The sequence below is a fragment of the Danio rerio genome, chromosome 23 (assembly GCF_049306965.1).
Source record: "Danio rerio strain Tuebingen ecotype United States chromosome 23, GRCz12tu, whole genome shotgun sequence".
In the NCBI taxonomy this organism is placed as follows: domain Eukaryota; kingdom Metazoa; phylum Chordata; class Actinopteri; order Cypriniformes; family Danionidae; genus Danio; species Danio rerio.
The window spans coordinates 27385001-27410351 of NC_133198.1; the positions used below are offsets into that span (position 1 = coordinate 27385001).

General features: G+C 37.5%; 1 protein-coding gene across 4 annotated transcripts in view; it reads right to left on the bottom strand.

The window, feature by feature from the left end:
- spen (spen family transcriptional repressor) overlaps nt 1-25351 on the bottom strand; it is a 44915-nt gene that overhangs the window by 4825 nt on the left and 14739 nt on the right. For 2 of the 4 annotated variants that reach the window (XM_009296917.4, XM_073938998.1), the window contains exons 4-12: nt 9901-10058; nt 9543-9743; nt 9297-9448; nt 9078-9203; nt 8766-8879; nt 8526-8639; nt 8332-8432; nt 642-8244; nt 22-369 (exon numbers count right to left, since the gene is read on the bottom strand). In XM_009296917.4, coding sequence (XP_009295192.1) covers nt 22-369; nt 642-8244; nt 8332-8432; nt 8526-8639; nt 8766-8879; nt 9078-9203; nt 9297-9448; nt 9543-9743; nt 9901-10058 — 8917 coding nt within the window. Of the gene's footprint in view, nt 1-21; nt 370-641; nt 8245-8331; nt 8433-8525; nt 8640-8765; nt 8880-9077; nt 9204-9296; nt 9449-9542; nt 9744-9900; nt 10062-25351 lie in introns of all 4 variants that reach the window. The other 2 variants (XM_003201204.6, XM_073938997.1) reach the window with 1 other exon arrangement.

A 25351-nucleotide genomic window follows, 5' to 3' on the forward strand; every position in this document is an offset into this window, starting at 1 on the left:
GATTTAAAAGAGATTACTAACCGTTAACAACTGCACCATATCAACAGACCGAAGTCCTGTGTGGTCAAGTTTGAAGTCTGAACGCATCTGTGAAGAAGCTAAAGAAGGAAGTGGCATCTTGTTGGAAACAGGTCCTTGAGGCCCCTTCTGCAAAGTAATAGCCAACTCCAGTTTGGGTGTTATAGTCACTGGAGAAATATAAGAGGGGGACCCAGCCTCACTCTGAACTCGTGATATATGAGACAAATCCATGGTGCCTGAGTGTCGAATGTGAGAACCCTCAAGTTTTGACTCACTAAAACTTCCCACAGACTCACTGGAAGAGAGAGAGGGAACCTTGTGTCTTTGACTGTGATCAATTTGTGAGACCTGGAGAAGAGACAACATTTGAATAAATGATATTAACTTCATGTTCACTGTTAACTGCACAACATACAATGATTTAGGCTACTTGTTTAATTTTTTTAATGTGCCAAGGCAATAAAATTGTTCTACATATTTCTAGCTTCATTCTGTTAAATCCACTTAAATACCTACTTGATCTACTGTTTAAAATCTGAAAATTAATTTTGAGAGTAAAATCAAGAAGCCATTTTCCACAGTTACATATTACAACTGTACAGCACAAATCAAATTCTCACCTGAGACACAGGAATCCCACGGTTAGCCAAGTTAATTCCAATTACTGAATGACCTGGATACTGAGGATGGAAGCCACGCATTTCTTTGTAGTATTCATTCATGGTATTTCCATTTCCAGGGTAATTTAACTGAACTCCTTGAGGAGATACCATCACTGAGCCTGGTGGGTGTCCTGTTATCCTGTTGTCTGAATGAGGGGAGGGTGACATCTTCAGCTCCACTGTTTTTTGTCCATCCCTTACAATCTGTGGAGCATTCTTTACTATGGAAGAGGCTTTAGAAGAAGCAGATGATATGTGTGAAGATGACTGCACCACCTCTGCAGTTCGAGTTTGGCGACTTTCAACAACACCTGGATGGTCAGTCAAATGCTGCTGCATAAGTCTGGCATACTGATCTAGACGTAATGCCCTGTGATGCAGATTTTTGAATTCCGACTGTATTACCATACTTTCCTGTTGCAACTGTGGGGCAGAAGATCTACGAAGTCCTTGTGGGAGATTCTGTGCATCATCATTGCTCGTCTCAACAACATGGCCACCAACAGACGAGCCTGCATGCGATTTCAATATGACATCTCTGATCACTGCAGGTTGAGGAGTCGTGGAACGTTGAGGAGGTGCCGATCGAGGTGATAAGAGATTTTCTGAACGCAATCCATAACCTATTCCAGATAATGTTGGAGTACTGGCTCGGACATCCCCTTGGGACAAATGACTCATGGGCACAGACTGGGTGACACTATGAGGAGGCATGATCACTGACTGCTCAGCATGGTGTATATTTGACACATACTGAGACATAGGGCCAGCTGGTCCCAGAACAACGGGGCTGTTAGGGGGGCAAACCTTTGGAAAGGGTGACATGGAATGGTTAGATGCCCTTGGAGAATGTGAATCTTGCTTGGGTTGTGGGACAGCTCTTTCATGTGGAGCACTTGGACTTAAAATGTGATTGCCTGAGAAAGATGGGTGGCGTGGACTTAAAACTGGTTTAACATTGAAAGTCTGTGTTGCCTTTATATCAGGTTTTATATCAGCTTTCATTGAAAATGATTCAGTTTCTCCATTTTTCTTCATATGGTGTTGCGGTGTTATTGACTGACCATACCTCAGAAGTTGAGGATGGCTTGGGGACTGGTGGAAAGATTTCAGAGAACTTCCTTGTTGGTAAGATGTTTCTGATTTTTCAGAGCCAGGGCTTTCCTGGCGTATTGAGGATATAACAGGTTGGGCATTGATACTTTGGCCAGCTAATACTACCCCTGTGTGACTATAGCCTGTAGGTGTCTGTGATCCTTTTGGGGTAGAGGGGTGAGATGAAGGTTCTTGTTTAATCTGAGATTTTGTTATAGACTGCTGAAATTCAATGTCAACTGCACTGGCTGGAGGGATTTGGCTAATTTTTGCAATGATCCGCTGTGGTCCCTCTGTCTTTTGTCCAGAATAACTTAATACTACCACACCCTCAGATGTGTTGACCCTCAAACCAGTACTAGACCCCGTGTTACAATGTGTGCCTTCAACAACTGGGCGCCCAACACTTCCACCATCCTCAGAAGTATTATGTCCATGATATCTATTATTTTCATTCAAGCCAGTACGATATTTCTGCTTTGGCAAAGACATTCCAGAGTTACGATTACTTAAAGAGATGCGAGGAGTGTCCTCAAAATCAAAGGGCATAGGGATCCGACTAATGACTGAAGTGGCAGTGGAAGTTATAGCTAGTTTCTCCTTTAAGATCTGTGGAGTCTCACATTGTTGTAGAGGAGGGGGCTGCGGTGGTGTTGTACGGGGTACAAGCTGAGCTATAGGGCTAGGTCTATCTTCAGGTAGAGAGGTTTTTAAAGGCAGCACAGCCTCAACTGAATTTTCATTATCAGACATCCGTGGATCTGCTAATGTGGTAGTAAACTGCATACTTGTCACTGAATTGCTATTTGAAGCAGAAACATACTTTGGTTCCATTAAAATTTTTCGCAGTGTACTAGAACTTGCATTAATATCAGAGGCTTTTGTGTCAGGAGGCATGGGAGGATTTGCTGGGGGTCCCCCAGCTCCTGGGATAGACAAAGCCACATTACCTTGTGGTTTAGGTAGCATTACTTTCTCCTCTGTCCTGGTATTCCATTCAGGAGGAATGTTAGAGGATGCAGGTGAATTTAGGCGTGTTGTAGGTGAAGTAAGGGCAGATGCTCCTCGCTCAGGAGATGACTGTTGTGTCCTCAAATAAGAAGGACTGTTATTTCCAGAATGGAAGGCAGATTCTTGAGGTTCAGGCTGATCAACTGCAGGCTGTTCTGCCTCTTTTGGTGTATTCAAAATCACTGTAGATGCAGCTTCATGTTTGCATGCAGCAGCAACTGTGACTACAGCTGCTGCAGCTGCCGATGTTGCTGCCTTAGGGTTAACTGTTTGAATCTCTTCTGGAATCGATTCTGGAAGTTTGACTGTAGTGGATTCAGGTTCCAGCACTACATCCTCAGCAATATCTAATTTTCTGTTCAAAGAAACCTTCCTCCCTCTGGATTTTTTTGCAGTTTTTGGACGTGCTCTTCCTCCTCTTTTTGCTACCTCTGTCAATGGTGATTCTTTGAGTGAAGTATCTGTTTTACATTTAGAAGATTTTGAAACTGGAACCATAACATTATCTTGTTCAGACTGTGCAATAGTCTTTACAGTCAAGTCTGACTCAGTTTCCACAACCTCATTTGGTACAGGCAAATCAAGAGTCTCTGGTTGAGGAAGGAGGGTTGTGTATGTTGTTGAAGCAGAGAATCCATCTGTATCACCTGATATATCCTCAGCAGTAATTGAATTAATTGCTTCAGCCAATTCAGTTTCACTTGCTGGATTGGCAGGCTTTCCTACCTCTGTATCCTCTGCAGGTTGTACTACAACAGGTGCTGTTAGGGTAGGTGGTTCTGTACGAGGTTCTTTGTAAGGTACTGGATGCTGGTCATCTGTAAATCTTGAAATATTTTCCACTGCTCTTTCCAGTTCCATTTGGCGAGCAAGCAGGGCAGCCACAGGATCAGTAGGAGGCTCCATTTCTGAAAGAGTCTCATCCTTTTCATCAAGGCTGTTAACATTTTCCTTTTTGTGATAATCTTGAATGTCTGACTGTTCTATTACTGATTGTGGAACATTAGCTTTTAAAGACCCTTCAAAACAAACAGTTATGTCATCACCTGAATGAACAGCTTCCTTAACTGCATCCATAGTGAGCTTCACCACATTGACAGCCTTATTATCAGACATTGTTTTTGTGTTCCGTGTTGACCTTGATGTCTTGACCTCCTTGTCTAATATTTTTTCTACAGGAGTGATTTCTACACGGTCATCTGTTGAAATTTCCTCAGCAACAAGTTCTTTTTCTCTTGTAGATATGCTGTTCTGTTTGGTATCTTTTGACAAATGTCCAACTTGCATCAAAGTTTCTTTGGATTCAGCTTTGCGATCTAGGGCAGGTGGCACATCAACTGCTTCTCTGTCTAATTGAACACATGCCGAAGTACCTGACACTTTGTCCAATTTCAATGTCTTTTTGCTTTGTCCTGATCTTATCGGTGAAGACTGGCCCTTTTGAGAACGTGGAGAGCGCCATGCCTCTGTACTTTTAGTTATTTCTCCACTACTTGTTGACTCTTTATTTTCAGTGTCTTCAGCCTCAGAATTTTTGATCTGATCTCCTTTTACCGGAGACATATCATCCACTCGTCTGCGAGTCTTGGGTGGACGACCCCTAGAGCGCTTAAGAGTGGAACGGGGAGGTTCTGTTACCTCTTTTCCTTGTTGTTGAGGAGATTCTTCCTCTGGGGGTGTTGCATAGACAGATCGCACATTCCGTCGTTGGCGTGTTCTGCCTTGGTTTGTGTTTAATTCAAGGCCCTGCTCTGAATCTAAAACTTGAACAGGAGATTTTGCAGAATTTCTGGAATCAGCAGTAAGTTTTGTAGAGTCTCCTCTGGGGGATCGTTTTAGCTTTTCTTTATCAATGCGTTCACTCTTTCGTGTAGCTGGTTTTTCATTAACGACTTGGGTGATTGGTGTTTGCGCTGATGAGACATTCTTTACCTTTTTACTCTTTGGTTGTTTACGCGGTGGTAGTACTTGTTCAACTTGCTCAATTTCTGTGTCTGGCACCTCCAGAGGAGATACAACAAGAGAAGAATTAGCAGGCTCTGTTGTTGTTTCTGAGAGCTCTGTAGTCTCTTGATCTTTACTGGGATTTGGATACAATGGAGAAGATGCCTGCAGAGCATCACATTCTGGCTCAACATTACCTAAAGATGCACCAGGAGTGGGAGGTTTGATCTCAATCTCGTGTTCAACAGCGGCGTGTACAGTTTTTCTGGAATCTCTGAGTTTTTCTTCAGGTTCTTCAACAATTACATCTTCCTTTATCATGGGCTCAGGTGATGGAGTGCTCAACGGAATAGTGTTGTTCTCATCCTTTAGGCTAATTAACGATGGATAATCTATTGGAGCATTTTCTGACCTAACATTCACAACTGCTGGATTATGTATGTTTGGTAAAGTAGTATGCAAAACAGGCTTCTCATGGTGCACAGACATCTCTGAAATTTTAGACTGAGACACTGGGGATATTGTAGGTGTTAAGCTATGACTTGCTAATGACTCTTGGGAAATGTCTGATAAATTGGGAGATGGCCTAAACTCTTCATCCAATGTCTTCTCCATTTGATCAGTTAAACTAAGTTTTTCTGAAATAGGAAGCTGTTGGTTCTTGTCTCTTTGCTGAAGTTCCAAAAAGCGGCTATGAAAAAGTACTCTTGGTTCTTGAGTCAAGTCTGATCCTCCTGTTCCAGGTTGTTCACCTTGAGAATTACTTGTAACACTATCTCTGCCAATTCTAACGTCAGGGTCAGTATTTTTCCGTTCAAGGTGTTGAAGCCGACGTGAATCCTGTTCAAAGATTGAGCTATGAAGAAATCGTGAAGCTAGGAGATCTTGTCTTTCTTGTTCATCAGGCTTAGCATCTTGCTTTTTTTCATCAAGTTTTCCATCAGAGTCAGAGCGACTTTTCTTTTTCTTCAAGTACCATGAAGGAATAGGTCTTGGAGTAGGTTCAGACTTTTCCTTGTCGATGTTATTCTGTAAACTTTTGAATTTTGAGTCATGATTAAGGAAAAACCAATTTTCTTCTCTAGATGAAGACAGTGACTTAGCACGCTCAAGCAAAGCTTTTGTGTCTGGTGTTATCGTCTTATCCAATGCAAATTCATAGAACTTATTCTTTTCAAGAGACTCAGAATACTTTACATCTGAAAGCCGCTCTTCATGCTCTCTTTTGAAAGAAATTGGCTTTAATGAATAGTGTCTGCTTTCATCTTCATCAGAGTCTGACTGAACCTCTCCAGGTTCTAATTCGCGTTCAGGACGTTTTCTGATACTTTCCCGTTTAACAATGCTTGTGGGAAAGCTCATTTCTCTCAATGTGCCCTGCCTAATATTGCTCTCCCAACTGAACTCCTCTTTAGTAACTGATGGTTTCACTTTTAGTATCTCTGCATGTGGTGAAAGCCCTTGATGCACTGCATTGCTAGTATTGTATTTTGAAACATCTAAATGCGAGCTATTTTTATCCATTGTCACTGGTAAATCTGGGTCTTTGTCCAACAATTGTGATGCATTTCTCTCCTCCTCAGCAAGGGGTGTCCCTGGATGTGAAGCAAGTCCTCTTTCAGGTTCATCATTTCTCAGTCGAAACATTTCATAATTTTGCTCTCTTTTGCCAAAATCAAATTCGAATCCTCCCAATTTTTTTTGCTTGCTGGTCGGAGAACTTCCCGTTACATCTTGTAATGGTTTTACAACCTCATGCACAATACTTCGATGCTCAAATTCCTCCGCATCAGTGCTTGGTGTGCTTTCAGTTTTATCTGATTTATCACACTCCAGCATTTGCTGCTGTAAGCGGCGATTTTGCTCCATTTGTTTTCTGCAACTCTGCGAATGATCAATGTCTGAGAGCAAACTTTCCTTACTTTCAGAAACTCTTTCTTGCCTTGAGGATAATGTGTGGTAGCTAGTTAAATGCTGCTGCTCTTGCTCTCTTGAAAAATCCATATCTACACTTCCATCGTCGGAGACTGCAAGACTGAAACTTGGTTGTCTGTTAGCTCCAAAAGCACCTATCTTTTGATCAAGGCTATCTAATGGATCTATTGCATCTTCAGCTGGTTCCCCAAGTCGAGCCTGAAGGTCTAAACTGGGGCCTACTGGCATTACATTGTCTAACTCTTCTATTGTAGTACTAACAGTAACCATCCTCTCTGGTTTAATTTTTCGCTCTCTCTTGTGTGCTTCTTTCCGAAGCAACTTTTTATCATAATCAGTGTCTTTCAGCAAAGGTTCATCAATAATTCTCCTTAATTTCCCTTCATCCTCCTCCTGACTTACTCTCCTTAAATTATCAGCCTTAGCCGATGTTTCTTCAAAGCGTCTCTTTCGTGCAGCCTTGCGGTCAGCATCCACAGAAGAGCTGGATTCAAATGCAAGATCAGATTTGAAATATTTTTTGTTTTTCACTTTTTCCTCTTTATCCACTACCTCAACTTGGCTTGCCAGGCCTTTCTCCTTGAGATGTTTTCCATGCTTAAAGAAATCTCTAGCCTGAGTGTCTTTGCGAAAAGGCATACTCTTGTGATCACCTGAGGAAGGTGTTGTTGGAGACAGAACAGGATCACTTCCAACCTTTGTTTTTTGTTTTTCACAGAGGATACTGTCTATTAATTTTCCTTCCTTCTCTTTTACTCTTGTTAGCTGGACAACACAAGGTAGCAGATCAAGTTTTCCTTTACCAGAGTAGTCTTTGTCTTTGATCAATGATTTGCTCACTTTACCTCGCAGAGTTATGTTAGCCTCTGGGCTTGCATCCCTGTCAAGTTCCAGCTCTGCCTCTGGTGATGGAACAGTGGGAGATGCAAGTTTTAACTTCTTCAACTTCTGTCTCTCAGTCCTGTCCTTTTCTCCTTTTTCCTTACGTCCTGCTCGCCTTTCTTTTTCCCCACCATTTCCACGCTCTGTCTCAAAAAGTGATTTTTCTTTCTCCAATTTATCATTCCTATTGTGCCTCTCCAAACGAATTTTGTCTGGCTTCTCAAAGCGTGGTGGAGAAAGTGAGCTGCAGCTACCACTTCGCTCAGATGAGCGACTGTAAACGTGATGTTCAGAGTCACTGGGAGGACGTTCAGAAAGGGATGGAGAAGCAGTTGGACTAGCAGGACGACGTGAATGGGTTGGGCTTTGTTGGTGTTCAATTGTTCGTCGACCATGGTCTCGCTCACGATCTGTTTCAAACCTCTCTCTTTCCCTTTCACGTTCTCTTTGCAAGTAGCTGTACTTTCTAATGTCCTGCTCATATGGGTCTCTAAAATCCCTGTATTCACGGGAGTCATCATAATATCGTGGGTCATAGTAATCTCCCTGGTAGGGATCCCATTCTGAAAAAAACTCTCGACTTCTGGCAGGATATTTTCGACGTGGATCCTCTGTGTAAGAAGTTGGGGTACGCACATTTTCATAGTATGCACGTTCAGCTGTGAACTCGTGATATGGCGTCCGGCGCTCATCTCTGAAAAAAAAAGACAAATTATATGAAATTATTCAAAACAGCAGGGATTCTAAACAATAAAATAAATATTAAAATATAAAATCTCACCTTCGTTCAGATATGATTTCATAGAAATCTCTTATGTCTTGTCCAGATCCCTGCATTGAACGGTAGAAAGCCATCTGACTTTCCTGGTTAGCAAAGTCAACCTACAAACACGTTTAATTAACAGTGTTAGACAAACAAATGTTAAGTCTAGTAACTCTAAAGTGCATTAGTACAATACAAATTATATTACAGACCTTTATTTTATTTCCTCCAATTTTCCAACCCTTTGTTTCCTTGACAGCAGCCTGCGCATACTCTATATTATTATATAAGATGAGGGCCATTCCTTTCAGCCGGTCAAAGACAACCTAAAGAAAAGTATGTTTTTTAATTTTTTTTTTATTTTAGAGAATACAAATAGCAATCCTTTTGTTCTACTAAAGTTAAATAGAACTTGAGTTTAAAAAAATGTAAATCATGCACAGAAAGAGTACCTTTACTACATGTCCATAACGACAAAAGTGCCTCGTGAGATACTGTTCAGTAATACTGGAGGACAAGCCATCCAACCATACACATGTAGTAGGCATACTCTTGCCAAAACCAAGCTGCAAGAAAAACATCAAGTCAACCAGTTTGTCCAGTGTAACCAATTGGTTAATAATAGAGTGGAATTTTTAAATAATTGTCAACAATTCAGTTTTTTTTCTCTCTCAAAAAGCATAATACTAAATGAAAATGGGCAACGGCAACAAAAAAATTAGACAATCACATTTTAAACAACTGGATTGTAAGCTTAACCTCACCTTTAACCTGTTGTTGCCAAGATATTCACCATCCATTTTCTTAATTGCTTTGCAGACACTTGCTATGTCACAATACTGGAGAAAGGCATATTGTGGGGAACCATTTACCTTTTTAATATCAATATCCTGTTAAAAACAAGAACATGTATATAAATAAGCAGTGCTAATAATATAGTGGGGCTTTGTACTGCAAAACACTCTTTAAAAGTGCCGACTTACAACAATCTCTCCAAAACGCTGAAATATGTTCAGCAGGTCATTATAGGTTGTGGTTTTTTCCAAATTTCCTATGAACAATGTCCTTGTAGCTTTGGGATGAAACTCATCTATGCGTTCATCCAAAGGCCGGAACTCGTTCTCACTTTCTGTTTCTATTGAACAACAAGATACAGAACAATGTTCAAGGGTTTAATGCTACTCCTCAACCTAGAAACTAACAATTCAGTACTAAATGCTAGAACTTACCTGGGCCATGCCAAGCAGTGACATCAATTTGCATGCCAAAAAACAGCTTCCCTTTAGATGCACTTAGAGCTTTTTCTTGGTCCTCTTGCTGGCGAAAGAACACTAAGCCATATCGTTCCTCAGAGGCACCGTGGATCTGAACTGATGTGACTTTACCATGTTTCTTAAATTCATGGAAAAGACCATCCTTGAGGCTTGTATCTAAAAACGAGAGGTATAGCATAAATACATAAATATATTTACTAGATGCTTAAACTGAATGAATTACCTTGATTAATTTGGCAATGCAATTTTTGTTTTGTTGTTTGAGAAGTTGCATGCTTTGGCATAAGTTGGATTCAGCTCATTGCAATCTCACCTGTTGAGCGCACGGGCAGGTTCTGCACTTTGATACCAAAACTTTTACGAGGTTCATCTTTGTCCAGTGAAGGTAGTGGCTGTGTAGAAGGGGCAGGAACTGCAGTGGACTGAACAGATCGAGCTGGAGATCGGTCACTGGAGGTGCTGCTGGAATCACTACTGTGAAAGAAGACAAACTCACATGAGCTCAGAATGTACATTTTTAGAAAAGTTGAACACTAAAATTTTTGTGCACCGTGTTATGATGTATGAAATATCTTTATGACCAGGGCCCTACAGCATGACCATTTCAGTTGCATTTGTGACAAAATCATACAGTATGCAACCAGGAAAAGAATATCAAAGCACTGTTGTGCGACAGACCTAATTGAAGCTTAAAAAACCTACAACTCTACAAGTTCACCACAAGTTCAACAGTGATGTTTGCGATTTGCAACCAAAACCACTACTTTTGGCACAGCAAACTTAATCACAACTGTCAAATGACCTCCACCTAAATATACAACTCAACACTTTTCTCATGAACAGGTGAACACAGCTCCTTCTTCCTTTTAAGTAAAAGGTCACTGATCAACATTTCCCTGTACTAGGGATGCGTGGTATACCAGTACTGGAAAAATACCAGTACTTATAATATTTTAAATAGTTTAATATCCTAATTTTGCGTAATTCTGTATTTCAATTGCAATTCCTAAGTTTGCCAGTAGGTAGCGGTGCTTTACATTCTACTGCTGCAACAGGTAAACTTCACAGCAGTACAAAGCAATGGATCACCAAACAGATGAAACCCCATCAATGTTTCCAAAACAGTACAATAGAAGTGAAACTGGCATCATATTGCATATAAAATAGATGACGAAGGTGAATAAACTGACACCGATGCAACTATAAATCTTGTTATAGTTACCTCTGAAGACTCATCAAATCCTGCCAAGCATGTCACTTGCTCATTCTGATCTTTTTGTTCAATTTAGAGATCAACAGCCTGGTGAGTGCATTATTGATCCTTTATAAATAAAGATTAAGACTCCTGTTTAACGCCAATACACAAAGTGATGTAAACATAATAATGCTGTATTTTATAATACAATATTGCAAACAATCAAATACTGATTGAAAATACAATGAAGCAAGATTAATAATCTATATTAATTGTAGATTCAGTAATATTATATTGTTTTTGCCATGCTGCCAACCGAGAAAGAGAAATTAAAATGTGATGTTTTTTTTCTTCTGCTCCGAAAATGACAAAAATGAAGAGAAAGCCTGCGAGAGAAAACGATGCAATTTTTAGCTTTCATGCACTCATCACATCTTTGTATTTGCACTTTTCAGCAATGAATAAATGTTTATTAAATCTACATTTGTTAAATACAAATAATGGACTCAATGTTGATCTTTATATTTGCAGAAAGGTTTAGGATGAGGAAGTGATTTTGAATGCTGACTGTCAGAATAAAACTGCAAAACAACCTTTGTTATAATTCTTTATGTAAATCAGTGATACTCGTGGTGCTTGATTCAGTTAAAGTGCTATATGAGGAGTTAGTGAGACAATGAACAACTTGTTGCTAGAACCCATCTACTGGGACACGTGCCCCAATAAAAATCACCAGTGCCCCAGTAATTGCTTTGAGATACTATATACTTAATATGTAAATGTATTTATTAAGAGTGGTAATCCCAGAATAAAGGCGCTAGTCTCCATGCAACCAAATTAACGCTGGTGAAAGCAGTGTAGTTTAATCAAAAAGCAAACCGAGCATGTGCGCAGAAAAAAAAAAAAAAAAAAAAAAAAAACATACCGCTGCGCTGACACGCTGCTCTGAAAAGATTTCTTAAATTATCTTTGCATACCTCCAGTTGTGCTTTTTTCCCAATTTACATATAGGATTGAATTTCTGTTATTTATTTAGAATAATAATTGTATAATAACAATACTGTTATTTATTTATAATTATATTTATTTTTTGTTTAATAAAAATATGCTGTTGAAGTCAGTATTATTAGCTGCCCCTTGAATTTATTTTTTTTATATCAACCAAATGATGTTTAACAGAGCAAGGAAATTTTCACAATATGTCTGATAATATTTATTCTTCTAGAGAAAGTCTTATTTGTTTTATTTCGGCTAGAATAAAAGCAGTTTTTAATATTTAAAAAAACATTTTAAGGTCAAATTTATTAGCCACTTTAAGCTATATATTTTTTTGATAGTCTACAGAACAAACCATCGTTATACAAAGATTAAAATGGCTCATTTAAATTCTGCCAAAGGGATTCAGAATATGTGTACTACCCAAATAAATAATTCTCAAGCATGTGTACTACCCTAAAAAATTCTCAAGCCAGGTGGCGCATTAGACCAGGGGCTCATGTCCTGTTTCCAAAATGCATCACAATCTGCTTTAGAAAGTGTTCTACTATGATAATTGGTGATAAAAATAAATAATGCCAACGCACACGCACACACACACACAGCAAAATGCAGAAGTTTTTTTTCTTTCCATTTGGCGTGTGTTATTAAATTTCATAACACTCTCAACAGTCTTTACTCCTTATTTGTGTCTAATACGCCAGTTTGTCACGGCGGCATGAATGAAATGTTTATGAGTTAAAGTGAAACTGCCAAACTGCAGTTAAAGTCAGGCATCCTGTTGATTTGATTCAGAAGGCCATTTTTTTGTCAGACCCGCTCACCGGTCAGGTATACATCCGCACTAAAATATCAAAGTAAAAGTCATCATAGCTCCAGCTCCCAAACCAACTTTGAGAATAGATTAACGGGGATTTTTTTTTTTTTTTTTTTTTTTTTAAATCGCGCAATAAGAGTCTCGCGTTAACACAGCACGTTAACGTCGATAACGACCCATCACTAATATATATATAAATTTTGGCCCAGTATAGCTATGTGTAGCAACACCCCTGCAATGAACCGATATGAAATTGCATTTCATGGGTAAATGATGATAGCATTTTTATTTATGACCAGTCCTTTAAATATTTAAAAGCACTATACTTTTGATGTCTGTTGTGTTATTTATATTTATATGATGTTGTGTTATTGTGCATATAAAATGTATGCATTTTTTTAAGACAGCCTGTTCATAACCTTTTTTATGAAACTGAAACTATTAAAAGATTTTTAAAGCTATGTTTCTTAATTTGACACTATATATTTACAGTTTAAAGTATGGACAGAAAAGTGTGGGAAGCAAATAGAAGAGAAGGATCAGCATAGGATCGAACTTGGGTCGCCGTGAACACCGGAGTGCCTTTTGTCGATGCAACCACTACATCATTGGCGCCCACTTTACACCTATAAATTCCAATATTTAGATTTAACAAATATTGGATGTATTTAACTGTTTTAAAATAAATACAATACAGTGCTATTTTGCATTTGATAAATCTTGAATTTCTAATGCTGTTGGAATCCACAGAAAACCATAAAAAAATATAAATTTTTAGCTTTGTACAATTGTAATTATCTATGCTTGCTTACAAATAGTTTTTTATGTTTTGTGTATATTTTGAATCTTTTCCAAGTAGAGAGATTTAGGTAATCTTTGTGAAATTATCATCATGTTGCAATATATAATCGCAGAAAACAAAATATCGTAAGGACAGCTTTTTCCAATATCATGCAGCCCTAGTTTATAACAAGTAGCAAATGCTCCTGATAGAAAAAGTTACTGTAGAGCCCTGATGGAGATTTCATTTCGAGTTATATTGGAAAATGAACAGCATAACATTTTGGCACAACATAAAGGATTTATGTATTTATTACTTTTTGATAATTTTCTGATTTCTTTTCTGAAAATTTACAATTTAAAAATATTATACTTCTTCATTTCATTTAAAATGACATTAAAACACTTTATAAAAGGTTTTATAAAATAATGTGAAAAGGTTTATTAACAATTTTATAAATTTTGTACATGTTTAAACATTTACCGTTTAATCATGGTGTATCAAAAAAGAAAGATCACAAAAAAATAGTCAAAAAATATATTCATGATTTGACCAAATTTTTTACTGTTGGTGTGTACTATTTTTATACACACCATATACACATACTCCCCCAAAACAAATGTTTATTAAATGTAGTTTATTTCCCACCTCAGTGAGGCGCTATTGCAAGGATAAATAATGTCAGTATTGTAAAAAAAAAAAAAGAAAAAGAAATCAAGCTTGCCAAGGACTGTAAAAATACTGGTCTTAGCAACCACGCAGTTGATAGAAAAATTAGGTGCTCATCTAAAACCAGTTTGTCACACCTGACATTTACTATTTTTTACCAACTACAAGAGCTATTTTAATTAAGTAAAACAATTGAGACACTGCTTTAATTCACTGCATAATTCAAACAGCTATTGACAAGAGCAAGCAAACAATAATTGCATAAATTAAGCAGTTATATTTAAACACACTCTGGCATACTTTAAGCATAATGAATACTATTTTTCTTTTAATCGGTTTTTATTTGTCTATATTTATATATTCATCTCAACTCTGAAACACAGATACTGTGACATTACAATGAATACTTCATTCTCCGCTCAGATTCATCCATATATGTGGCTTTTATTTCCAATCTTTGCACTGCCCTCTTTTCTCACTGGCTTCTGCTCAAGTGCGGCTGATAGGGGCTGGCCTGTGGGAGTGGGCAGAGAGCCAGCAGTGGCTAGAAATTTCCAGTTCCAACTGGATCTCACGGGGGTGGGGAGGTGGGTTCAAGTGGGCAGTGTGAAAATACACCAGCCGTTTCTCCTAGAGAAGCATATAATAAAACATAAAGGAAAATGCTATGCATAGTTTTATTTTTTATTTTTTTGCTGTTTTTCTGGGACGAGACCTTTATTTAGAAAAGAACAAACTGCTTTTCAATAAAATAAAAAGACTGCCCAATGGATAGGAAATGCATGTTCTAGATTTTATTTCAGCCTTGCAGTGCATCTTCAATCAGTAGATCGGTTTTCTGATTATACTGACTGACTCTAATACACTGCAGCTTACAGCAGCAAAGCATGACTGGTTGTGGAGTGCGTGTTCAGAAAATCTCAAATAAACATGTTAAAAACAGCATATTTTAATATACTGCACATTTTTACTGCTTTACATTAGTATGCAGCGAACTCGGTCTCTGGCAGCTGCACACTGAATGTCTATGTCTAGGATGCAGACATTTTCTGAAAGTAAAGCTGCAACGCATTAATGAAACTGCAATGAAATTTGCAGTCAAAAAACATGCACTCTCTTTTGTCTGTGGCATAGCAATGAATGAATCAGAGCTCATACAGAAGTCCCTTTCAAACAAAGCTGCTTTCTGTTTGTCGACAACAATGTGACCACACCTTAACTGTGCATAGTTTTAGAAGACACTAGACGCAATAACATTTTAAGAGCTGACACAAGCAGAACAACATTTAAAACATCCCATTTTCAGTCTCCAAAGAACCGGCAGTGTGCCAATGAGCTGCATCTCATGAAGGTCTGTGTTGATGTCCTAAAGCTACAGGTCAACTGTCAATCAACTCATCTAGTATACAAATGCTTCTATGGCTAAAGGCATTGGGTCAGCCGTCAATGACTAAAACTAAAACCTTACAACTTCAACAATATTAAAGTCAAAAGGAAATGTCAGTGAGTACCAATTGTACTTTCACAAAACAATATATTTTTAAAAAATTATAATAATAATAATATATACATTTATATTATATTTGAAAAACTGAATTAATACAAGTATTAAAAACAAATTAATACAAGTTCAAATGTTTATGGCCTTAGGAGTATAAAGACTTTAACCACAAGGTTAGTAACACTGAAAATGATAGGACAACTTTCTTGAGTTATTTAACCACTTAAGTATGATGTCATTGTTGTTACTGTGGATTTGCAATTAATTCCTATAACTGGAAATGATTTACTGAGAAAACTAGTTTGCTTTCCCCATTTCAACAGATAAACTTCCTTGTTATGCAGAGTCAACAAGAGGGCGAACTAAGAACTTTCACAGCTGATCTAAACTTACATGCAAACGATTTACAAGCCTAATTTTATGGAACCAAACGAAAACAAAAATCAACTGTATTCATTGTCAGACAGATAAATTATTAGATAAATAGATTTCATCATCAGCTCAATGAATTATTAGATTTTTGATCAATTTACTTCAACTAAAAGAACTAGATCACTTACAGACATGGCTGAAATGAAAACATTTGAGGAAGATAAAACAAAATATAGACACTTATAAATCATAGCGATTTAATTCTTTAAACTTTCTGAGTTTTACGCTTAAAAAATAAAGTTACAGTCTTAAACCTGCTGGGGGCAATGCTTGACCAGAGTTTTTATAGCATACACACATTCCCACTGCTCCAGGGCATACCAATATGCCAACTTAAATTGCTTCAGGCCAAATCGGCAACGAAGCAAAAAAAAAAAAAAAAAGGTTTCATAACACGCAGACTCTCCTTTGAACTGCTTTATATTTTTATGCTTTATAGCAGGGGTAATCAAACTTTTGAGCCCGCGACCCCCAAAATGTCAATGCCAGTGACTCGCAACGCCCAATATCCTCTGAGGTGGTTATAAATACAGTGGTTATAAATGCAATGGCGCACACACACCAATACACCACAGTCTATTCTTCATTTAATTTTTTTTATGTATGTCAGTGCGGTAAATGTGCCAGAAAGTTTCGCCTGGTGTTATCAATCTTCTGCATCTGATGCTATTGCTGTGTCTTGTAATGTAACGTAATTACTCCAGGGGTCGCAATCCAATAGAACTAGCAACCATAAGCTACTATAGTAACTATATATAGTAACATAAAAATTGTGGCCAGTCAGACTCTGTATGGTTCTTGCATATTAATGATTGTGTGTGTCAGAGTCTGTTTTGTTCCAATTGGCCAATTTTGTGTTGGAGGTTTCATGGATAAATTTGGCCAATCTGGTGGCCAATCCTTAATGATCGCCCATTCCACCAATAAGAGCAGAGTGTGAACGTTTAATTAGCAGAGTATTAGCAGTTTTGCTTAAAATATTGCAATCCACAAAGCATTGTGGGTGACGCATCAGAATTCAAGAGGACAATATGTTGGTTTGCGTCTCACTGGTGCATCTGTGACCAAGACAGCAAGTCATAGTAATGTATCAAGAGACACTGTATCAAGGGTAATGTCAGCATACCACCAAGAAGGTTGAACTACATCCAACAGGAGTAACTGTGAATGCAAGAGGAAGCTGTCTGAAAGGTATGTCCAACAGCTAACCTGGATTGCATCCATAAAAACTAAACCACAGATGCCAAACTTAGACGGACTGCTATTGCCAAACCTGGTCACTCATGCCAATGCCAAACATTGGTCTTCAAGGTGCCAGCAGAGAAAATCTTAAGCAATGGACAATGTGAAACATGTATTGTTCTCTGATTCCATCTTCACTGTCTTTCCTACATCCGGCAGAGTTACGGTGTGTAGAAGACCCAAGGAAGCGTACCAGCTTGGCTCTTGCATGCCCACAGTAAAACATGAGGTTAGATCAATGATGGTTTGGGCTAGAATATCTTGGCATTTCCCAGCCCAATACTAAATGGGCACTTTTCTGCCAAGGACTGTCAAAGCATACTGGAAGACCATGTGCACCCAATGGTTCAAACATTGTATGGCAGTGCCATGTAGCAGGATGATGCAGCAATACACACAGCAAGACTGGTGACAAAGTGGTTTAATGAAAAGTGAAGTTGAACATCCCCCATGGCCTGCACAGTCACCAGAGCTAAATATTATTGAGCCACTTTGGGGCATTTTGGAGGAGTGAGTCAGGAAACATTTTCCTCCGCCACAATCACATAGTGACTTGATCACTATTCCGCAAAATCCCTCTGGACACTTTACAGGACTTATATGTCATTTTAAAGGCAAACTGATGCTGTACTGGCCACAAAAGGAGACTCTACACTATTTTAATGAATTATTGTGGTCTAAAATCAGGTGCTTCAGTTTCATTGTCCAACCCCCGTATGTGTGTGTGTGTATATGTGTATATATATATATATATATATATATATATGTGTGTGTGTGTGTGTGTGTGTGTGTGTGTGTGCGTGTGTGTGTGTGTGTGTGTGTGTGTGTATATATATGCAAAGCTTTTTGAACACACAAGCCACTGATAATCATTTAAATAATCGTGATTACAATTATGACCAACATAATGGTGGATGATTATGATTTTTCCTATAATTGACTAGTCCTAATTTACAGTTTAGAAGGACAGTTTTTTAAACCACATTAAAGTCAAGCTATTACAGGTCTGCTGTATGTATTTAGTATAACTCTTTAAGGGCTCAAAATTGCAAGCGTTTTGGTCGCATATGCATCACAAAATATATTTGGGGGCATTTTTGCGATTGCATAAATTGTCGCCTTGCGACCTGTTTCCACTGCAAAATGTTCAACATATGCGCAGATTTAGGAGACATTCACGCAGAATGAAAATGCCCACTGTTTGTTTATTGGCACACTGTGCTGTAACTGAAGGCAAACTGATTGGTTAATATCAGCTGTCAATCACTTAGTAATTGCCTTCTGCGTTTAGATGACCAGGAGCTACAACCGCAAAAATGTAAAGGTCTGGATTCGAGGGAACAAAAATAACACTGACAGATTTTGTTTTAGAAACCACCTAAAGTTCCAAATTATGGCACATTTAATTAGTGATCATGTGCTGAATGTTAATCCATCTAGGCATGAGACGATAATCGTTTTCAAGGTATACCGTGGTTTGGTAAAATCAAGGTATTAATACCGCATAAATGTTTTGCTATACTGTTTCTAAGGTATATGTGGAGGTTTTTTAATTGTGCTGTAAGGAAATTCTGTGTTTTTGAAGCTAATGAGTCAATGGCAGGGCTCAAAACTGCGACCATTTTGGTCGCATATGCACCCGAAATTTTATCTATGCGACCTCAAAATATATTTGGGAGCTTTTGTGCGAGTGCATTAAATTGTTGTGTGCGACCAGTTTTTACTGCAAAATGTTCACCACATGATTTGGGAGACATTCCCGCAGAATGCATCTCTGCACTTGAAACACGAAACACAGTACTCAGGAATGGTTTAAAACAGTTGTCATGTCAACTTGCTGCAGTAAACAATGCCAAGTCCGTATTGCTTGCCCCCCTTCGCGCTCTTCTTATTGGCCCACTGCTCTAGCACTGAAATATCAGCTGTCAATCACTCAGACAATGCCTTCTGGCTTGGGATGACAGAGAGAGCTACTACCACAAAAAATTGTAAAGCGCTGAAGATGAGAATGAAAATAACACTGACAGATTTTGTTTTGTAAACCATGGCATTTAAAGTTACACATAATGACACATCTTAGTAGTGATCATGTGCTGAATGTAATTCACCAACTACACTTTTCGAAGAGTGGATAAAAGACTTCCATTGGCTATAAGTCCGCTATGAAAAGTCTGTGGGATGGAAACTGTTTGCACATCTAGCACGAGAGCTTCAGTTTAATCCTTCATATAATCACCAGATGCTGTCAGCCGTGCAAGTGGCAGCTATATGTAAAATTTAACTTCAAGTACACCATCGCAAACGGGCTTGCACTGAGTAAACTAATATCGCTACTCATGAAAAGACCGGTATTGTTATTAACATGACGTATGCATATAATAAGGTTCAGTATATGTCAAAAACATCCGTGCAATATCAGACAGACCGTGAGAAGAGCAGAGTTATATCATTAACAGATTCATACATGTCAAGCAGTGCATGCAGGGACGGTGAGCGGTCCGTGTACCTTTTGGTCACTCAATTATGTTATAAAAATCTATTTTCTTGTGGTAACAGGATTTCGTTGAGAGATATTTTCCCTCACGCTTGCATATATATTTTTTTGCTTGATAGTTTGATTAGTGTTGATTAGTATTTCAAATGCAATAAATATGTTTGTATAAAACTTGTAGTAGCAGTGCTTATAATGGGTGGGTGCGACAAAACTTTGGCTGATGCGGCTAAATTTTTAAAGTTAGGAGCACCGGTGCTACCAAGCAAAAAGGTTCATTTCAAGTCCTGAATGGTTTAATTTAATTAAGTAGCTTGACTTGTATGCAGTTTCAAAATATTATATTGTTTCCTAAAATGTAATACAATATGTTAAATGGGGAAAAAAGTTGATGTTTTTTACTAAGAAATTTTTAAAAAGTAATTATTTTACAGCAGTAAATACAGTGATAGCATGAAACGTGATATTTTGATCCAAGATTATCATACCATCAGAAACTTACACCGGCCTACGCCTAAATCCACCAATTACACTTTTTGAAGAGTGAATAAAAGACTTCCAGTAGGTTAAAGTCCACTATGAAAATTACTAAAAGCCATTTACTATAACGCCTGTGGGACAGAGTTTTCAGGTAACAGCAACTGAATCTACACATTAAGCACGAGAGGTTCATTCATTTACTCAGGATGCTGTCAACCATGCAAGAGGCAGCTATATGTAAAATGTAACACCACGTACACCATCGCAAAAAATGTAACTAATATTGCAAATCATAAAAATGTCTGATCTAATTTAACCATTATAGCTATTAAGATGCCGTGCAAATAATACGTCAATTTGATCAGTGCAATATCAGACACCACCCATGAAAACAACATCACAAATTACCTTTAACTCCGTTTATCCTGTTCATGTCTACCAGTGCAATTTCAAGGTGAGTGTTGATTTCTAACACAATAATTCTGTTAATATAACATGTGTAGTAACACAGCATACTGTAACTATCATGAACTATCATGTATTATTTATCTCATATTGCAGAAATGAGGGATTTTAGATACATACATTTATCAATTATTCATTTATATTATATTTATTTAACATATTCCACTATACACAACTATAAATATTCTACTACTATTGATTTTACAAATAAAGCTGCTGCACCATGTCAAACAGTTAAATCATTTTTATGTTTTCATCAAATTACAAAAATTAAACCCATTTCATAACACTTTAAAAGTCTGATATATGCTAACACTGCATAGAAAGCACCGCAACTCAACTGATAGGAAGCAATCTAAAAAGAATCAACTACAAAATATATTTTGGAGCATTTGTGCAATGAATGGTTGAGGTGCGACCGGATGTAATTTCTCTAACTGATGTGTGTGGATATGACAACTGGTCTGCCGTAGGGTGCAGGTTTCAGATTGTTTAATATTAGCCGTCAATCACTCAGTCATTGCTTCCCGCTGTCAGATAACAAGCAGCTATGACCATAGGGAATGCATGGGACTGAACACAAGAGAATGAAAACCACTTTAAGTTACAAATAATGGTGCTGGTCACAGTGATCATATAGTGAATGTGGATTCACCAGCCAGGAGGACATTGAGACAGAGGACAAGAGACATTGCTTGAAAGTCTTGGAATGGCTCTGCTGAAAATGGATACACTGCAAACACTGTAAAGCTGTGAGTCGAAATCTGTAGCAACATCCACCACTGAATTTAAGATTCTCTAATCCTTCACCGACTCATCAGGTATTCAGGTACATGTAAAATAGCACTGCATAGTCATCCCTGTATAAGTACAGTTATTCTTTGTTAAAGCTGCAAACATTACCACTTTTTTATACTTGAATGCTTTAAACTCACTCGATATGTTTACACACTAACAGACCTTGAAAACACGGGGATTTTTGGGACGGGGAAAGTGAAAGCAAAATTTACTAGCCTGATTGGACAAGTATTTTTATTCATTCTTTCATTTTCTTTTTGCTTAGTCCCTTTATTAATCTGGGGTCGCCACAGCAGAATGAACCACCAACTTATCCAGCATATGTTTTACGCAGTGGATGCCCTTCCAGCTGCAACCCATCTCTGGGAAACATTCATTCACACTTATTCACTATGGACAATTTAGCCAACCGAATTCACATGTGCCACATGTCTTGAACTGTGGGGGAAACCAGAGCACCTGGAGGAAACCCATGCGAACGCAGGGAGAACATGCAGTCCACACAGAAATGCCAACTGACCCATCCGAGGCTCGAACCAGCAACCTTCTTTCTGTGAGGCGACAGCACTACCTATTGCACCACGGCGTCACCACGAGTAACTTAAAAACAGTAATGTTAAATTATGTGACTGAACTGTTCTTTTTGAACAAATCTTTTTGTGATGAACTAAATTGGAATTATAATTTATTATAATTAATAATTAATAGCTTTTGGCTTTAGTCTCTACCATCCCACATGCATAACATCACTACATAGAATTGTGGTCAATTAAACACAGCCTGGGACATGTATATAATTGATCTGGTGTGTAAAGTAACAGTCTTGTGTTTTAGTTCGAATGCCTGATTTTCACCGAGAGTTTAAATTCATGGGATTAATATGAGAATAAGGAAACAAAGCTGTTTGAGGATCACAGTAGGCTATGCATTTTTGGTATATTCAGGTTTACATTAAATGGCATCTTTAAAAGTCATACCTCTCATGTGCTAAATCGTTTTTACTTGCTGACTGTCTATGAAACAAATCATAACTCAAAATAGACAAGTTCTTTCTACTACAACAGATCATCATGTCTAGCAGCTTTCTTTGTGTTTAAATGGTCTTTTAAAATTGTTCCAGAGCATGAGAACATCAGTCAGAGATGCAAAATAATTGTACTCTTTTTTTTTTTTTTTTTTGACATTTTTATTAGGCATCAATGTTCAGTGCATTATTTTGATTAAATATTTGAATTAAAATGATCTATTAGAACAATTAATTTGTTTTTATTTTAAAAGATTCATACTATTTTGTTAAAATTACAACATAACACATTTAGACAAAAAGACACATTTCGGTAATGAGAATTTCAGCAGAAAATTTCTCATGTTGCAATTACACATTGTACCTCAAAGAGAACAGTATTTAATATTATGTTTTTTTTTTATTACCAAGTTTTATAGGTTTTAGTAGGTTAAGTTTTTATAACTAACTATTTAAAATAGGGCTACAACGAATCAATTAAATCGATTAGTAAAAGGGTTGGCAACAAATTTCATAATCGATTTGTCGTGTCGTGCAACACAGACGCTTGATTATTTAAAAAATAATTAAATTTAGTTGATCGTGTAGTGGAGTGAGTGTACTCTGCCTTTCTGGCTTCATAGACAGGAAGAAGCAAAAAAAAACAAAAAAACGAGCGGAGGTAACGTTAGAGTAAAGATACATGGTGAAGGCAGAAAAATCTATGCGAGCCTAGTCATCCAAGGTGTGGGCGCATTTTAAACTAAATAAACAAAAAAAGAGTGTTAACTGCCAAATATGCAAAAGTGATGATGGGAGCACCATGGCATTGATCCAGCACCTGAAATGCAAACATGTTGGAGTTTTTGATGAGGAGAAAGGGAGCAACAGCAGGGTAAATCACTACAGAATCATACCTTTGATTTGTTTTGAAGTGAGGAACGTAATGTCCCTGGTGCTGGTGTTTAGCTACTTGTTATCCAGCTTGACAAGCATGACGTGAAAAATTCAAACTAAGCTGTGGTGCGTTGGCTGGTGCTGAGCCAGAGAAAGACGTGTCATTGTCACAATTATGCAGTGTTTTTAACCACCCAATGCTTATTTTATGTTTAGACATGTAAATACACACTAGTAAAACAATCCATTCAAAGGAAGTCTAACAATCCATTCAAATATAATTTGCCGATGTGTATTACTCATATCAGATAGACGTAGTGGAAGTAACAAAGTTCAATCTATTCTTCTCACAGCTGGCCAGCCACTTGCGTGCATGCATTTTGGGAGTAACTGATGAATTTGCATGCTGAATCCTGTGTTATCCAATTTTATGAATGAGGCATGCGTTTGGCCGCAGGTAAACATGGCGATGCCCATCTCACGTTATAGATCATGATCAAGATTAATTACATGTCTTTTAAACAACAAAAACACTCACTTATATATAATTTATTAAAACGGATAAGCATAATAAAAGGGATACCTCTGTCATACAGCGTTATTGTGTCTGCGGTGTGTCACATGACTAACATGACGCGCCACCATGGAAAATTAAGGATGAACGTTCTAAAACAATGAGCGCCAAACAAAGCTCACTCCCGGGGCTAGATAGACTCTTTTAAACTCAGCAGTGAAAGGGTTAATAACATCGGTAAAGCAGCGGTGGTATAGTTACTTTGCACTTTGCATTGCAAGACTAAAGATGCTTTTATTCACTCGCCTTTTATTGGATCATTCATTTTTCAGTCCATTGCCATGTGTAGCTATGCTGCAAAAAAGCTTTTCTTACATAGTCATTTCATTTTGTTTCTTGTACAAATATCTAAAACATTTTAAATCATGACTGGGCAAGAAATATGGCATGAGAAAATTAAGTTATGCTTAAATCTTCTGCTTGAGATTATATCTCACTAAGAATATTTTTCTTAACCCATTGGCAAATAATTTAGCTTGTTTTAAGCAAATAATCACTTAATTTTGAGGGGCTTTTTTATTTTTTGAAAACAAGACAATTTCTCTTGCTAATTTAATGTGTCTTGTATGTATTAATAATATTACTATATTACTACAGCTCAGGGTTGTTTAAGAACAATGTTTGTGCACTTTCTAAAAAATGTTGTTCTATTTTTGAACAAACGGTTGGAAAATAAATGCTTTTCTTTCTTTTTTTATCCGATTATTAAAATAATCGTTAGTTGCAGCCCTAATTTAAAAACATAGGTAATCACCAACACCAACAAAACACAAGGTTATCAAGTGTCAATGTGCAAGCATTCGTCTTAAGTCTAAAGATCAGGGACAAGGCAACTGAGAAGAATCCTACTACAATCACCTTAGCCGAACTTAATTAATGTTTCTTAAAGATCTTTAGGAATTTGAAGAATTAACATGAAAATAGATGTTTCATGTAATTTATTGACTACTTTTCAAAGGGTTTTACAATCTCAAGCCTACATACGCTGAACAAGTAGGACTCTCACAACCAGTTGATCTAAAGTTGATATGTTGGGCAAGTTAAGATGCTCACAAATATATCAGTTTTCATCATGATAAAGAGCCAAAACCCAAGCACAGGTTACTTGCCTAAGCATAATTACTTAGGTCATGCATTTGTACATAATCTTCTAAAGAAATTAGAAATGCTACTTAACCTTTCCCATACAGTTCTAAATTTTCACTGAAAAGGTTACATTTATTGTTTGTTACATCTTTTACGCCTTGCAAATGTAAATCTTAGATCTTGTGTGATGTAACCTACATTGCTTTTGCAAACTCAGGAAGATAATGTTATATTATCTAGCAGGTGAACTGACAAGGTATATTTGAAATTGCAAAAAAAATAAAAGCATCAAATACACCGAGTTGTAAAAACAGTTTGAATCCAATAACATAATTTT